The following is a 16,421-nucleotide window of genomic DNA, read 5'->3' on the forward strand; positions in this document are numbered from 1 at the left end:
AACGTGCCTTTTGGAAATTGGCCAATTGCTTGGCCTCCTGTATTGTTGCTTGCAGCTTTCTCCAGAGCCATTGTACCCCAAAATAACTTACAGAAGGCCCCCAAAGCAATGCAACCGTATAGGCCTACTAGTGACATACAATGTATACTTCTACTTCAGAGGAAAACATTGTAGGCTACTACTAAATATATCTGACAAATGTTACTGGTTACGTTAAAGATTCAGACTTTACTCACAAAATATCACAATTAAAATATTATGCATTATTCATCAAACTATCCAGCATTATTAGAGTTGAAATCTCCACCTTGAACAGGTGTTAAGTTTCTGTCGTCCCCATGAGGAATTCTAAGTTATGACAACAAAACTGTCGGCGCGTCCACATGATACAAGCCTTTTGTGACCGTACACCGCCGCCACGCCCCCTTCACCCAGTTGCTAGAAGCCAAGGAGGACACGGAGGATTAAACAAACATGATGGACTTTTGAGAAGAGGTCATGATCTTCACTCCAGTTTCTGCTCGAAAGTCGCCGGACGCAAACATAGTCATACTGAGAAATACAGAGAGAGTTGTTTGGAGCCGAAAACCATCATCGTCCCATCACTTTTTGATTTTTATGTGGATGAAACAAGATCGTCATCACACAAACATTTGGAGACATTGGGTGGCTGAAAGACAATTCTTGCCTTTTTCTAACTTTCTCTTGCTCTCTCTCTTTCACACACACACACACACACACACACACACACACACACACACACACACACACACACACACACACACACACACACACAGAGCACATGACTTGCTGTGGGCTGTAAAATATGCTGCTGTGTTGAGGAGGTCTGAGGAATGCAGGAAGGATCTGAGTGGTATCACTTTGCAGGAACTGATCTGACAGTCCTTGTTTGAACACTCCTACACAGGTCCTGTATGCTAACATCTCTCTCTCTGTCTTTCTCTCTCTCTCTCTCTCTCTCTCTCTCTCTCTCTCTGCTGTTGCTGTTTCTATAAACATGAAGACATGAATGATGAAAACAAACCCTGTTAGTCATAGAGTATGAGCTCATCTCTGCATTAATCTAAGAATCAAGATGCCTATAGATCAATCCTATGAAACAGTATATGCACAAAATGAGTAGTATCCCTGCATATAAAGATAAGAACTATTAAAGGTGCTCTAAGTGATGTGACGCGTTTTTAAGCTACAACATACAGCGTTTTTTTACAGTGTGTTCAGGGGACGAAAAATGTTGTAGTCTAAAAAACGCGTCACATCACTTTGAGCACCTTTAAATATTGCACTAAATGCCTGCTCTAGTGGGAATTGTTGGGTCTTTGTAAATTATAGAGTGTGGTCTAGACCTACCTAATCTGTAAAGTGTCTTGAAATAAGTCTTGTTATGATTTGATACTATAAATAAAATTGAAAGACCCTATTCTAATACCTTAAATGTACTACTATCACAAAATGTTGAGCATGGAAGTTCATTCTTGACCCTTGAGACAGTATGTGATACAAAACGAACTAAGCCCCCCTAATCCTGTGTGAATCCACTTACTAGCTTTTCGGATGTTTCAACCTCATGGTCTTCATCAGTGGATGGAGTTTGCTCACTGGTCATCACGAACATAGTATTAGGTCACGCAGAGCACTGAAGTTGTGCTTGCATTATCTGATTACCATCAGCTGTTTCAGATCTAAATGTTCACACAGCCCCGCCGCAGAAGGGAGGCACACTGGGTAGAAGGCTTCTCCCACTGAGATGTTTGAAGTAGTGGTTGGGGATAAAATTGAGATACTGGCCTATGTGAGTGGGTTTCCTGTACACTGTGATCTTTATCCTACCATCAGCCCTCACATGCCTTTTTGTAGCTTTGTAACGATCCAACTTTTTACCTACTCTTTCGATCTGTACACAAGATCCAAAGGGTGAGAAATGTTCATGTGTCGTCTGGTTACTTTGTTGTTGTTATCGTCTTACCTGTGTGATCCTCTTTGTGTGAAATCAGTTCAAAGCGCTATGTGCTAAGCAGTTAGCATGGCAACAGCCATGTTTTTCCCAAACAATTTACAGATTTGTAGGCGTTCCATTAACAAATGGCTTGAGAAGTAGCTGCCATAAATGGGACATGCCCCTAGCACCCCTCCCAGGCTTTGGCTGAGCTGAACAGGTGAGAACATGAAAATTGATTTCTAAATGCACTCATGACAATTACTGTGGTGTCTTGAATTCAAGGTATTGTGTGTATGTTAGGAGGAGGATGTTGATAACATATTCTTTGGAACCTGAGAACAACAATATAAAAGAGGATTTTAAGCTAACACTCAATTATTTTCCATACCTATAATATAAACTCCATAAAATGAAAATGTAATCTTTTTTAAAGCATTAACCTCATTAACATAGCCCCTTAAAACACATCACCCCTGTCTCAACCTATACGTAACTCCCATAGAGACACACGCACACACACACACACACACACTGTGACTTGAGCTTAAACTACTCACTTCCTCACAGCTTACTTAAAGCCACAGTGAGCAATACCAGAGCTCTGTCATTATGCAACCTGCAATTAGTCCTCATAGATATCACTGCAACCACCCAGCCACCCAGCTTGTCAGACACACACACACACACACACACACACACTCAGCAGAAGTCATGTTTGATCAGTGGCTGAGTCATGCAGACAAACCATTAATCCATTCATCTGACAGCTGTAACATGCTGATGGTGTGTGGGTTTAAACAGCTGGGAGCCATCGACTGACCTGATAGAGAACAGCAGAGTTCACTTATATTGAAAATCCGGCATTGTAAGCGACAAGAGAACAAGCTAATTAGGCCTCTTTATTGGAATCAGTGTCCAGCCTTAATTATTTCATTGACTTTGCCTGGCCTCTGTGGACATGCTGACTGACCACACCCATGTTAATGCAGAGTGCAAGAGCTTACTGACTGTGTTCAGTCATTAGGAATGGTAAGGCAAGGCAAGGCAGCTTTATTTATGTAGCACATTTCAGCAACAGAGCAAAAGTGCTTTAAATAAAACATTAAAGAGCAGTTTAAAACAATACAAAATATAAAAACAGATAAAATACGAGAATAAAAGTTACAGTGCAGAGTAAGAAATGAACAATTATTTAAAGAAAGGCAGCATAAATCAGAAAAGACTTCAGCTTTGATTTAAAGAAGTGAGAGTTGTGGCTGAGCTTCAGTTTTCTGGGAGTCTGTTCCAGATATGTGGAGCATTCTGCTTCTCCCTATTTAGTTCTGACTCTGAGGACGGCAAGCAGACCTGTCCCAAACCACCTGAGACAAATCAATTAATTTTTGGGACAGGAAGCCAGTGCAAAGACCTCAGAAGTGGAGTGATGGTAACAGACTTATCAGCAATGTATTTACCTTTCCTGGTAAATAGTAGAATGGAGAGGGACTGTTTGAATACGGAGCAGCAACAGAAAATGTTCTCTGAGTGCAACTGGTCTGATCATTCACTCTACAATCAGATTTAAGAAAGGATGGGAGGACGTCAGCATAGCAGAAACACAGAACTAAACAGCATTACTCTTTAGGTAACCTTATAACATTTCTTTTGAAATGACTAACATTTAATATGTGATGTATTAATTTATTGAGGTCTAACAAAATGTAAGTTGAGATCAGGCGCAGATAGTGAGGAGGACCTAATGTACTTAGACACTAAGACTAGAACACTATAAAACATTTTGTCCCCCCCCGACCACTGACTGGCTAAGCATGATGATTACAGCGGTGACCATGGAAACCCCTGGGAGTCCCATAAGCTCCCAGAGACAGTTGCTATGTGGACCTTGAATCCACAAGTGCCAAAATGCTCCCATTACCTCATCTTACATTGGTAACAAAAAGAGATCTTACAAATTGAATATGGTATTTCAGAGCTGTGTATTGGCCACTTCTTGGTACAGTGAAGAATCCAATAAATATTTTATGAAAGATTTGCAATGGTATTCCAGTCCCACAACATTGTCAGACTTCTGATGCACAATTTAAAACAGACAAACCAGATATGTCACACACAAAAGACACTTTGAGAAGCAAGTTTTGGAAAAAAACATCAATTTTTATTTGGAAATGACTGATCTTGTGCCCACTCAGTTTTCTCTTTCTTTTTCTTTTTTTTGCATCATTTTTTGAAAATCTCTCCTGCCAATGACCAAGATAACAATGCTCTTAAAAATAAAATCATCTCAAAAACAAAAAGGTACAAGTAAAACATCAATTTTTTTTGCAGGGGTGGGGGGGAGAGGGAGAGGAAGAGAGGGTTTGAAACCAAATAAACAGAGATGCTACAACCGAGAAAGGGCTCCTCCTGGGTCAGGATGATAAGCCCAGGCCCACGTGGTGATGAGCCATGTGCAGATCAAAGTCCCACCCCCGAAGTAAGGACGATAGCCAATCACAGTGTAGTGTTCACAAACTCCCATGATGCCCCTCTCTCCCTGGGAGGCTAAGGCAGTCAAACAGTAGGTTACAGTAGGCATGAATACCTTAAAGTGGTAGATCGTGAGATGAAACACCAGAGGAAAAGATCTCAATTCTCTGAATCCTTTGCGATTTTGCAAAACATTCAATGCTTGACTACAAAAGGCTGCTGAGGGGTCAATATATTAGTTTCTCTGTATTTCTACAACATAATATATACAGTCAGAAACCCTCCTGTAAGACCGAGAGTCTTATTCTTTTCCATGTTCTCTTCTACAAATTCTGCCCCCAGCTCTGGAAACTGCTAACATTGATCATGTCCAACAAAAGCTGGAAAAGGAGAAAGTAAAAAGTACAAAATGACACATTTGGACTAGTGATAAAAAAGGATTCACAGCACAAGTATGAAGACAGGCGGATGAATTACAGTCTGCCTCAGAACAAGACCTAATGGTCGACTTTGAGGCTGTAATCCAAACACAGCTGTCCGGCTAGAGATGAAGAGGTAGCTAAATGTGTGCTTAGCAGTATGACTCAAGATTACTCAAAGCAAGCCGGCAACCATCACCAAGGATAGAGTTAGAAAATGGAGATCTTTTCCTCCTGGAGGTACAGTGTATCATGACTAAGAGTTGTCAAACGCATGCCTGCAAGAAAAGAGTTTCCTTTTTAAAATGTCTATCCCCGTCAACGAACTCCCTCTTACAACATGATCCCTTCACACCATATGACAATTTGAAGTGAAACCCTTCAGTTTATTCCCCCCTATGCTCATTACATGAACGTATTTCTAGCAAACAGTGCTGAAGCCTTGATGAAATTTCCTATTGCTCAACTGCAGCCCAGCTGAGACGAGGATGAGATGTCGATGCACAGTTGAGTAGATAACCAACTATGAGCTGACTGGGGAGAGGGCAGAGGCTAGGAGAGGAGAGATTGTGATCTTTAAGAGCGCTTATATACTTGCTGTTTTTGTGTGTGCATGGTGGCGAGCTTGTATATTCGGTGTTCCTTCAGAGTGTTGGTTTGAGGCAGTAACCCAATGTAGTAACAGATCCGCATCAAGTTCCCTGTCGGCATCCGTCTTTGGACTAGAGCCAGCCCTTAAAGGAATAGTTTGTCATTTTGGGAAATGTGCTTATTTGCTGTTTTCTTGTAAGGTCATATCTGTCTGTTCAATATAAGGCCGCAGCCAGCAGCCGATTAGGTTAGGGTAGTTTAAAAACTCAAAATATGGGAAAAGAAGAAAAAAGAATATACCCACCAACACCTCTAATGCTCATTCATTAATACATTGCATCTCATGTGTTTAATTGGTACACAAACCCAAGTGTAAAAATGACACATTGATTGTGAGTGCATTTCATCAAGCGCCCTCTCCTTCCTGCCTCGCCCTCTCCCCAAGAGGTAGCAGCCCTGCCCCATCCCCCCGCCCCCCTTTATTCCACCACACCCCACCCTGACCCGCCCCCCAACCCTTCCAGTGAACCATGGCACTTCTCTACTCGGTCTGAGCATCATAGTTGGCTCCACCAGCCTTCTTCAGCTCTGTGCGGATGTTGTCTGCTTCCAGTTCCCTCGGGTCACTAAACATAAACTCCTTGGCAAAGTTCTGCAGAGACAAGACAGTTCAGAAAACCAAAAGTTACTTTTCATTTGTTGCAGAATGGGAAGAAGCCAAGCTAATCACGGCTGGGTAATGTTTTACATTTTTCAAATCAGTTTTTCCACAGATAGCAAAAGAATACTTTCCATAGCTTTGAGGAATACAAACACGTTTTCCTAGAAAATCCTTTTTCCTTTAAGGAAGTATGACAAACTTCTCAGTGAATTAGTAGTCACACCTTACAGGAATCTGACGAGGAAATCGATTCAGCTTTTAATACTTGCCGCACTCTGCTGAAGACACATTTCGGTTGGTCTCAAAAAAGCCCTGACCCGACCCTACTCAAAGTCCAGTCACAGCAGAGAGTGGCACAGAGGTTTGTATGATGTTGTACGAAAACGTATTCACAACCATTTGTATGATCTCCTACGCAATTACGGTGACCGCCGGCCGGTCACACGACGACCGGTCACATGACCGTTAAGTTTAGCGTACTGTGAGCCAGGTACAGGACACCGGGAGCTTACGGTCATTTCAGCAGCTGTTGCAGTTGAGTTTATCCGACAAAAGGTGACAGTCCTGCGGTGACAACATTTAAATTTAGGCACCAAAGCGACTAGTTAAGATTAGAACAAAGATTGTGGTTTGGGTTAAAATCACTAGTACTCCTGGGACACAAACACCCATTTCGTGGGTGAAAGTCTTGTATCTTCCCCTTAGCTTCTTCCGGGACATGAACTCCTCCCCCGCCTGAAGGCCCTGTGTCTAAGGACCCGCCCATCCATATTTTAACTCCATGTTCTGTTGCTTATATTCCCTACCTCCATGTTTCCTCTTCATATTATCTTGAGTTCAGATGGCTGTGTTGCCATATTGCCTGTGTAACCAGCCAGTTTGCCCAAAGGGACCATTACAGCTTCACTCTCTTTTACTCTCATTAGAACAACCATTACTTTAATTGCTACTTTCTTCACATGCGACACCAACCAGTCTCTGACCTGCACGATCTCTTTGACCAGCGCCTTGTCGGTGCTGATCTTGGCGCGCTGCAGCCCACTGATGTTCTCACCGATCCAGGTGATGAGAGTGAACTTGGCTCGTTTGCTCATGGTGTCTCCCATTGTGATCCGGACGAAGGCGAACAGACGGGCATCATCTGAGGAAACAGAAGGAAGATACGATGTAACACTGACTACACAGAATGAAAGGGTTTGCAGTTGATGTTTTAACATGTTACACACTGCAAATTCTCCTGTCCAATCAGTGCCTGACACACACAAACAGCAGTCTGTTGTTACGCCAGGCAGGTGCTAATTGACCTCCTGTCATGTGATGTAAGGTCATGCTCGGTTTTTCCATCTGCTGATAGAAAAAGGCTACACATTGTGATTCCATAGTGTCACTTTGTGTTAGGATGTGTAAGTCTGGGGTAGCATCAAGCGTTGCAAAACTGTACTGTATGTGTATGTGTGTGTGTGTGTGTGTGTGTGTGATACAGACTAAGAGAGTGAGTGAAAGAAGAGAGTTTCAGTGTTGCTTGCAGATGAATACAAGGTGCTGCTTTTTGTATTTCCACTGCACTGGCGGAGTCCCAACACCTCTAAACTGTGTGTGTGTGTATGTGTGTGTGTGTGTGTGTGTGTGTGTGTGTGTGTGTGTGTGTGGGGGGGGTGTGTACAATGAGGAAATATTCAGGTCAACAGACTAAATGAGCTAAATCTTTTGTGAGCCTTGCAGTTGTGTCAACCCTCCCAGAGTGACCACGCCTGTCACTCCCACGGTGGTCCACTGCAGAACTGACTGTCTGTGAATAATGGGTGAATACATGCAACAAGGCGAAAAAGAAGAAAAAAACCGCCTCTGCTGCTTTTCTTTCTGACTTGTACCTCTTCAGGCCCCTAAATCCTCTTCAAATGAAACAATGTGAGCAGGAAACATCCCTCTTTAGCGTGAACTGCTCACAGACATATGGAACATGGAACGAGGGGTCCAGTGTTGCCAACTCTTTTCCAATGAAAGTAGCTCCAAAAGTCACTGAAAGTTGCTCAATGATGTCATATGCTCATTTACATATTGGTAACATCATAACGTATCATTTGCATAAAGCTTTTCCTAGGATGGCGAAGGAATGTCCCGGCCTACTCTGCCTCTGATTGGCTAGTACTCGTTGCCTTTGTTGGTTGGATTGGTTAGGTTGAGGCAGAAGAAGTGAGATTGGTTAGGGTAAGAATACCAGGGTAAGCCAATCAGAGACAGAGTAAGGCAGAGTAGGGCGGGACATTCTCTTGCCATCATAGGAAATGCAAATTTGCGCACGGTGCAAAGTGGGAAAGAGAGACCCCGTGTTGTTGGCAGAAGAGCCGTGGACTGGGATTACTCTGAGCAATATATGAAGTCACTAAATATGTCACTAGTCGCTTTTTAGAAATAAAGTTGCGAAGAGGGTCTGAAAAGTCACTGAATCTAGCGAGAACACTGGAGGGTCTCCAGTAATGTCTCCCATTAGGGGTGGGAATCACCAGAGGCCTCACGGTACCATATCATCACCATAATTATGTCACAATACCATAATGTTGCAATTTTAAACATATTGCAATATTCTGCGATATATTTTGCAATGTATTAGCTTTTTTCCAACTTCAAATTTTTACCAATTTCAAATGATGTCCCCAGTAGTTAAGACCACATTATTTTTATTAGTATTTCTAGTTTTGGTCTAATTTGATACAAAGTAAAGCTTATTATGTCTTATTAACATACCTAAAACTGAGATCTGTAGTTTCAACTGCCAAACTTGAGATGCTTATACATGCCTTCATCTCATCTTGCATTGATTACTACTAGTGCACTTTTCTCCTCACTTAGTATGTCTGCTTTGGATCGTCTTCAGTCAATCGAGAATGCTGCTGCAAGGCTACTCACTAGGTCACACAGATGATCTCACATTACCCCGGTACGGAGGCTCTTTAGAGGATTTACTTTAAAATTCCTACTCTTACATACAGAGCATTGCATGGTCAGGCTCCTGCATACTGTATGTGGCTGAGCTACTTCACCCATATTCGTCAGCTTGCTGTCCTAGGTTTAGCATGTTAAATGTACCGTCTGTTCCACCCACCCGGCTTAAGATCGGAGGTGATCTATGGAATGAATGAATCGGTCTCCTCCGTTAGGGTCTGCTCTTTCTCTGGATTCTTTCAAAAATCTGATAAAGACATACCTGTTTAGACAGGCATTTGGCTGACCGGTATGCACCGTCTGCACTTAAAATATTATTGTGCCACACACACACACACACACACACACACACACACACACACACACACACACACACACACACACACACACACACACACACACACACACACACACACACACACACACACACACACACACACACACACACACACACACACACACACACACACACACACACACACACACACACACACACACACACACACACACACACACACACACACACACACACAGAAAATTGAAAAGTGGGAGTTTTTTAATTTTATATTTGAATTTGTTAAAGAAGGTGTTGTACAGTGAGATGAAAAATATAGGCCGCTCATACATAACTTTAGTTTATACATGAAGTAAATAGAAATGTGTATTTCACAGATCACACAGATCTCCAAGTGTGATTAGCCCATGTCACACCTATTTCCCTCAATACTGTGTCGAACAAATACACCCAGGCTGTGTTGTCTGCTGTCTTCAGGCGGTACGGTGTCATTATGTAACTATAACAATTACTCATTATTGTCTTCCAGATATTATTGCCTCTGTGTGACTAACAAAAACTCTGTATACTCGGACTATGCGCTGCAGTCTTCAACAGAGCAGTCAAACTTCTCCCTGACACTTATTAGGTTTCCACCTGGAAATAACATCCTTACTGTATGATCTCAAGACATCCTGAAGATCTTTAAAGGTCAATGACTGATCAAAGCCCATGACATTGGGCAATATATCGTTTTTATATCGATATGTTAATATGAGACTAGATATCGTCTTAGATTTTGGATATCGTAATATGGTAAGTGTTGTCTTTTCCTGGTTTTAAAGGCTGCATTACAGTAAAGTGATGTCATTTTCTGAACTTACCAGACTGTTATTTGCCTTTACGTTGAAAGCGTCAAGAAGCGTTTCCAAATTAATTCTGATATTCACTTAATCGGTTAAGTTATTTATCAAGCAAAGAATGCCAAACACTCATTGGTTCAAGGTTCTCCAAAGAGAGAAGAGTTTTATGTCATTTTCACTTTCATATGTTTGGGTGTTAGGAGTGTTGGTTGGACAAAGATGTCCTCTTGTTGCATATTTTCTGACATTTTATCGACTAAAAGAGAGGCACTTTAGCGAATAAATATTGCACTTAGTACTTCACTTAGTACTTCATAGAGCTGAAGTACTGAAGACAGATTAAAAAAAGAATAGTCATACTGAGGCAGTAGAGGCAAGATATCCTGACTTCCTCACAACCACTGGATCGAATACATCCAATTATGCAACTAATGGCTTCTTTCTTTAGACCCTCCCTGTCTGGTAAAAATCCCACATCCCTAGTGTGTAACTCAGGCCTTCTGTTACAAAGTTGTCATCTCTAAACCAACAGAACAAACTAAACACTCAGAAAGACAATCATTCACTTTATGATTTTAATGCTCTGAGGACGAAAGACGCACCAGGGCTTCCAAACAATGTTTGACATTTATTTACTATTTTAATCATATATAACCTAAGACTTAAATTAATTTCAAGCACCGAAACAACTCATACAACACATCATAAATTAAGGTCTGTTTTCAAAAGAGAAGGAATTTGAGGAATTTGAGGAATTTCAAAAAGACAACGTCAGCGTTTCAGCTTTAGCACCAAATTATCTCTTCACACGTCGCTCTAGAAAAAACGTGGGCGTCACTATACAGCTGAGTTTGTTCTGACCATTTTGATATGAAACACATGGGGATCAGACACATGCAAATACCCTAAAAAGGTCCATTTAAGAAGATATGTGAATAAAGACCTCAGAGGGTTAAATAAAAACACTCAAATTTGGAATGATACATTCTGAAATGGTTCTAACGGTGGAAACAGGCTCATTTAAGCCGAGTTCCTGCCAAAAGGTCAGTTGATTTTGCTTAATTGCATTAGGAGTTTTTTTTAACAGTACAACCTGCATTATCTTTATGTAGCTGTTGAAGCCGCTGATTAAGGCTTTCTTGGCAGAGCCTCGGCGGCACTGTTCTCAGATCAGATCACACGCACATTTACAGGAGCGGCCACTATAAAGAGTTTTATCAGCATGGGCCACAAAGGACATTGCCTGGAGCAACACACACACACACACACACACACACACACACACACACACACACACACACACACACACACACACACACACACACACACACACACACACACACACACACACACACACACACACACACACACACACACACACACACACACACACACACACACACACACACACACACACACACACACACACACACACACACACACACACGCCTGATTGAACTAAGTAAATTCCGTGGCACTCAAAGTGAATCACCTCCCTTTGTCATTGTCACCGTTTGAGATACCAGAGAGGAACTAGTACAAACACATACCCTCGCCCCAACCAGGAGCTCACCCACACCCCCACACTTCCTCCCTCTGGCTTCCTGGTTTGTCTTCCATGCTGACACAGCATGTAGTTTCAGTACAGTTTTTCTCTGCAGCCGGCCTCCCCCCTGCTGCAGAGAAAACTGGACTGAAACTACAATGATGATGAGACAGCAAAATAGACTTGTTGCTCTGCATCCATTAACTTCACTTTAGCAGACCAAAGGTTGGGCGGGTGACACCGTATCTTCCTCTGAGCCCACACTCAGTCCCTCTGAGACAGCCTGGAAACTGGAGCTGTCTCCTGTGGACAGTGTCAGGTGAGTTTGGCAAGGAGTGGTGTTACCAACATGTGAACTGAGCCTGAGGATGAGGAGGCCAGTCTGTTGACCATTTCATTTAGTGTGGATCCCCAAAGGATGAATCCTAGTCATTTTGGTGACCCCCAGATCTTTTATAACTAGCGCCACTCTCAGGTCAACATTTTGGTCCATGACCAAATATACCCGCCCAGCTAAAAAAGCAAAGAAAAAGGAATACTGAAGCTGAAAAAGCAGTGACTAAAAACAGGGTTTCGGCAGGTTTCGACAAGTCAAATTAAAGACTTCTCAAGACCTTTATGAATTCAATTTGAGACCTACAGTATATCACAACATAAAAGTACAACGAAATGCAGAGTCACAAAAGTACTCTGGAATTAAAACGGCGAGTGTGTGATGTAATTTGATTGCCGGTTTCTCACTGGAACCACTGGACAAAGTTTTGATTACTATATGAGAATTATTATTGTTTATATGAAAAATAAACAACTTTTACACCACATTAGTTGTTATCATTTTGTGCAGCATGTACGGAGATGAGATGTCTTGAGAGTTGTAATAACATAAATTGTCAGTCATTTATCATTTAAAAAAAAACATTTTAAACAAAATATAAAAACAAAGGGTTAATTGCTCCTGGGAATAAATTAAATGGAAAACTATTTAAATTGTGAAGTTGTATAAATAGAGAGATGGACTTCCCAAACTGAGACTGATGTATGTAAAATGCAGTAGTTTGGATGAGTGAAAAATAGTCCGTTTCGCATCACTTTGAAGCAGCAGGCAACAGATTATGTCTGTGTGTGCGTGTGTGTGTGTGTGTGTGTGTGTGTGTGTTGGGGGGGAGGGGTAAGTCAGAGCCCCGAGGAGATTCTACCAACTCTGCCTTTAAGTCATTAGGATCCGTCCTCTGGGGATCTAGAATATCTGAACCCAATTACCCAGCAATCCAGTTAAAAAGGTTTTCAAAAATGATAAACTTATGGCAGCACTAGAGGAAAAGTCAGTAGGATTTATCCTCTGGGGACAATCAATGTTTGTACCAAATTCATCATCAATCACTGCAATCCATCCAATATTTGTCGTGATATTCAGCCAACATTGCTATCCCTTGAGCAATGTCACTAACATGGCTAAAAAACATTAGAAATCTATTGTGAAGACTTGAGAAAACCTGAGAAACAACTTCTTATCAGGGGACATTCGGGACTGAATTTCTCATAAACTGATAGTTTGGTGATGAATCATTTATGACACTGACACAATAAGTTATTGGTTGTTATTGTTTCAGCAGAAGTCATGTTTTAAAAGTCCTTAAAAAGTGGCAAATCAAATAACAACAATGCCCTGCATGCAGTATGCTCTTGCATTGATCTAGGTTGGGCACGCCAGAATTCATCTATTTCTACTTCCTGCAGCTGGTTTACTTAAAACTTCAATGTTCAAAGGGAGTCCTCCTCTTGAAGCCTCACTAGATGAGCTGTCTGCATCAGCTCCTCCTACACTCAGAGCAGGGTTTTCTGCAGAGTTACAGCTTCACTGCTAAATAAGGGAAACAAGCCCACAGATAGAAACATGTCTGATAGTGTGTGTGTCATCTCTGAACAGGAACCAATGGCAAACGCACCAGTTGAACTGCAGTAAAGCATGGTGATGAATGAGTTATTTCAACATAGGAATGTGAGCTCTGAAATATCAGGAAGAAAAAGAAAAAGAAAGTACAGGCCCGAGGCAGCAAGAGTTAAAGACAACAAGAGCAAACATCAGAAACAGCCACACCCAACATCTGAGCAGATGCTTTACTCTTAGGACACAGAAAGAGGGGAACTTCTCTACAGCAAGCCATTCATTAGTTCTACTGGACTTGCTCACTAGGAATCATTTTCTGGAAGCCCCAACTCACTATTTTTCTCCTTTTTCTCTTTTTGTGATGAACAAAAATGGGTTCCATGTAAACAGAGATACTACTATGCACAATGCTGTGCAGTGACTACACAGCAGACCTAATCCTTCATTAAAAACACAAACAAACACACACACACACACACACACACACACACACACACACACACACACACACACACACACACACACACACACACACACACACACACACACACACACACACACACACACACACACACACACACACACACACACAGTTTAGAGGTGTTGGGACCCTAACCCAAGGAAAAACTTGTTCTTAATCATGTATTTCTTTTATTTAGCTGCATGTAGATGCTTTGGTTGGAGCATTTTTTTTAATCCTAAAGCGGTGACAGGTGAACAATTAAACTTGCATGAATGCCAAATAGTTTTGAGAACAAATCATTTTAAAGTAGGCTTCTACATCTTCCCAGAGCAATCCAGGAAACAATGTTGTGCTGCTATTCAAAAGGTTGACCTTAAATGTTTCACCTTGTAAAAACCATGCACAGGATATTGTAGAACAGGCAGATTATGCAATGCATACAGTGGCATCCAATGGGTGACAGAGCACAGAGTCTTAAAAGATTAGTGTCAAGTTGTGGGGCATATAGGCTGTTTAACCCGTCCAGATAACCACACACACACACACACACACACACACACACACACACACACACACACACACACACACACACACACACACACACACACACACACACACACACACACACACACAAACACACACTTCTTTTCACAATCTTTCACCCAGGCATTACACTGGCCAGGCTTGGATAAAAACTAGGGTGGAATATTTAAATAAAATCTGCTCTTTACCTGTGCACATCCTCTTGAAGTCCTCATAGTCAGCCCCTTGTCCTGCAGGCACGATCATAGAGCCCTCATATTTAAACACAGTCCTGGAAGATGCAGAATACACCGTGCATTATTACTCCATGTATTATCCAGTCTCATCATCTGTTGATTCACAACAACTGCATTATGTGCACATCAGGCCCATTTGCAGACTGAAGCAATACACAAAATGCTTAACACCCGTGCAATGTGGGAGCTGTGTGTTAGCCATGTGTAAGTGTCACTGCCATAACGTTATCCTCTCTGAATACAGGACAAAGGAAATTACTTCAGCCCCGCTGGGCCTGATAACTGTGCAGTGTGTGACCGCTAAATAGCCAGAATACATATCAGCTAGATCGGATCAGCCAGCACAGGACACTGAATCCTGCATGTATTTTAGCCAATATTGGTATACGTTTAAGCATTGGAATCAGGGTTTCACGTATCCAATGGGTTTGAGTTACAGGCAAACACCGATGTGCCGTTCTAGTGCGTATTCAGCCAGAGGGTCGAACTACTTTAAAATATCGAGCAATTTAAAGTTGCATTGGTACATGCAGACGTTCATTTGGCATAACATACAGCGCATTACATTTTCTATATGTTTATGATTCTGTCTTCAATTCGGCATGTATCTAGTTAGCCAACTTGCGCTCATTTAAATACAATTTAAAGTTTTGTAAAAGGTACGCCTCTTATTTTAGCACCCTTCACAACAGAAAAGACGGCGCAGTGGGCGGCAACACGCTAACGTTATGTGAATTTGATCGAAAAACGGACAGATTAATGTACTGTATGTTTGCCGAAGTGAATAATGGCTACTACGTCTTCGTTATTCAGATAAGGTTCATTCATGAAACATTTACTTTTGCAAATGTGCAAGGAAATATACATTAGTCACAATCTTTAACGGAGTATGGATAAATACACTCACCAATTGGTGTCCGTGTTATCGTCTCTGACTTGGTTGTAAGCTTCTCTGCAAGCCTCTTTATCGATTTGGGTTGCCATTTTTCGTTTAACGTCAGACAGGAGTGAAACAGTCGAAGTCAACGTTGTATCGGTCCAGGTTAGAGAGAGCTAGCTAACGGTACACAGTAATAAAGCAGCTAACTTATACAGTTGATGTAATACATCAGAGAACTATAACTGATAACGTTATACAATAGGCTTCACTCCAAAATCACGACCGCTGCACTGGAACAATTGAGCCGGTCGGATGCTCTTCTTCTAGCACCTAGGTTTATTTCCTGTATATTGCTACTTTATGGGCGTTGGTGATGCAAGTCGATCAGGTTGCCAGCAGACAGACAGACAGAGAGAGAGACGAGAAGTCCCCCAGACGCTGTATTCACCTTCTCTCTGTCAATGGTCAATGGGATGAGGGCCGTTGTCAAGTCAGCCACAACATACAACTTCATATTCCCGCAAGGACTTTCAAAATAAAGTATGACAAAGGTAGAGAATAGATAGATGGATGGATGGATGGATGGATGGATAGATAGATAGATAGATAGATAGATAGATAGATAGATAGATAGATAGATAGATAGATAGATAGATAGATACTTAATTCATCCCAAGGGAAATTTTAG

General features: G+C 41.7%; 2 protein-coding genes across 4 annotated transcripts in view; both read right to left on the reverse strand.

Moving 5' to 3' along the window:
* meak7 (MTOR associated protein, eak-7 homolog) overlaps window positions 1-2,822 on the reverse strand; it is a 28,084-nt gene extending 25,262 nt beyond the window's left edge. The window contains exon 1 of one of the 3 annotated variants that reach the window (XM_028585327.1): window positions 2,781-2,822. The gene's annotated coding sequence lies outside the window, so the exon portion shown is untranslated. Of the gene's footprint in view, window positions 1-1,564; window positions 1,620-1,987; window positions 2,075-2,780 lie in introns of those variants that run through there. The other 2 variants (XM_028585324.1, XM_028585325.1) reach the window with 2 other exon arrangements.
* A 3,129-nt stretch (window positions 2,823-5,951) lies between these two features.
* cotl1 (coactosin-like F-actin binding protein 1) lies at window positions 5,952-16,210 on the reverse strand. The gene is made up of 4 exons (XM_028585706.1): window positions 15,761-16,210; window positions 14,806-14,888; window positions 7,081-7,238; window positions 5,952-6,088 (listed from the first exon to the last, which is right to left on the reverse strand). Exons 1-4 carry the CDS (start codon window positions 15,835-15,837, stop codon window positions 5,978-5,980), a joined length of 429 nt encoding a protein of 142 aa, XP_028441507.1. The 5' UTR covers window positions 15,838-16,210; the 3' UTR covers window positions 5,952-5,977.
* Window positions 16,211-16,421: the final 211 nt, after the last annotated feature.

Source organism: Perca flavescens, chromosome 8, assembly GCF_004354835.1.
Source record: "Perca flavescens isolate YP-PL-M2 chromosome 8, PFLA_1.0, whole genome shotgun sequence".
Lineage (NCBI taxonomy): Eukaryota > Metazoa > Chordata > Actinopteri > Perciformes > Percidae > Perca > Perca flavescens.

Bases quoted from the DNA above. Each gene is read 5' to 3' on its own strand.
- cotl1 (XM_028585706.1), bottom strand. From the start codon at position 15,837: ATGGCAACCCAAATCGATAAAGAGGCTTGCAGAGAAGCTTACAACCAA. The intron at 14,889-15,760 runs GTGAGTGTATTT...TGCATCTTCCAG, and splicing joins GATAACACGGACACCAATTG to GACTGTGTTTAAATATGAGG. The intron at 6,089-7,080 runs GTCAGAGACTGG...TTGTCTCTGCAG, and splicing joins TGGTCAAAGAGATCGTGCAG to AACTTTGCCAAGGAGTTTAT.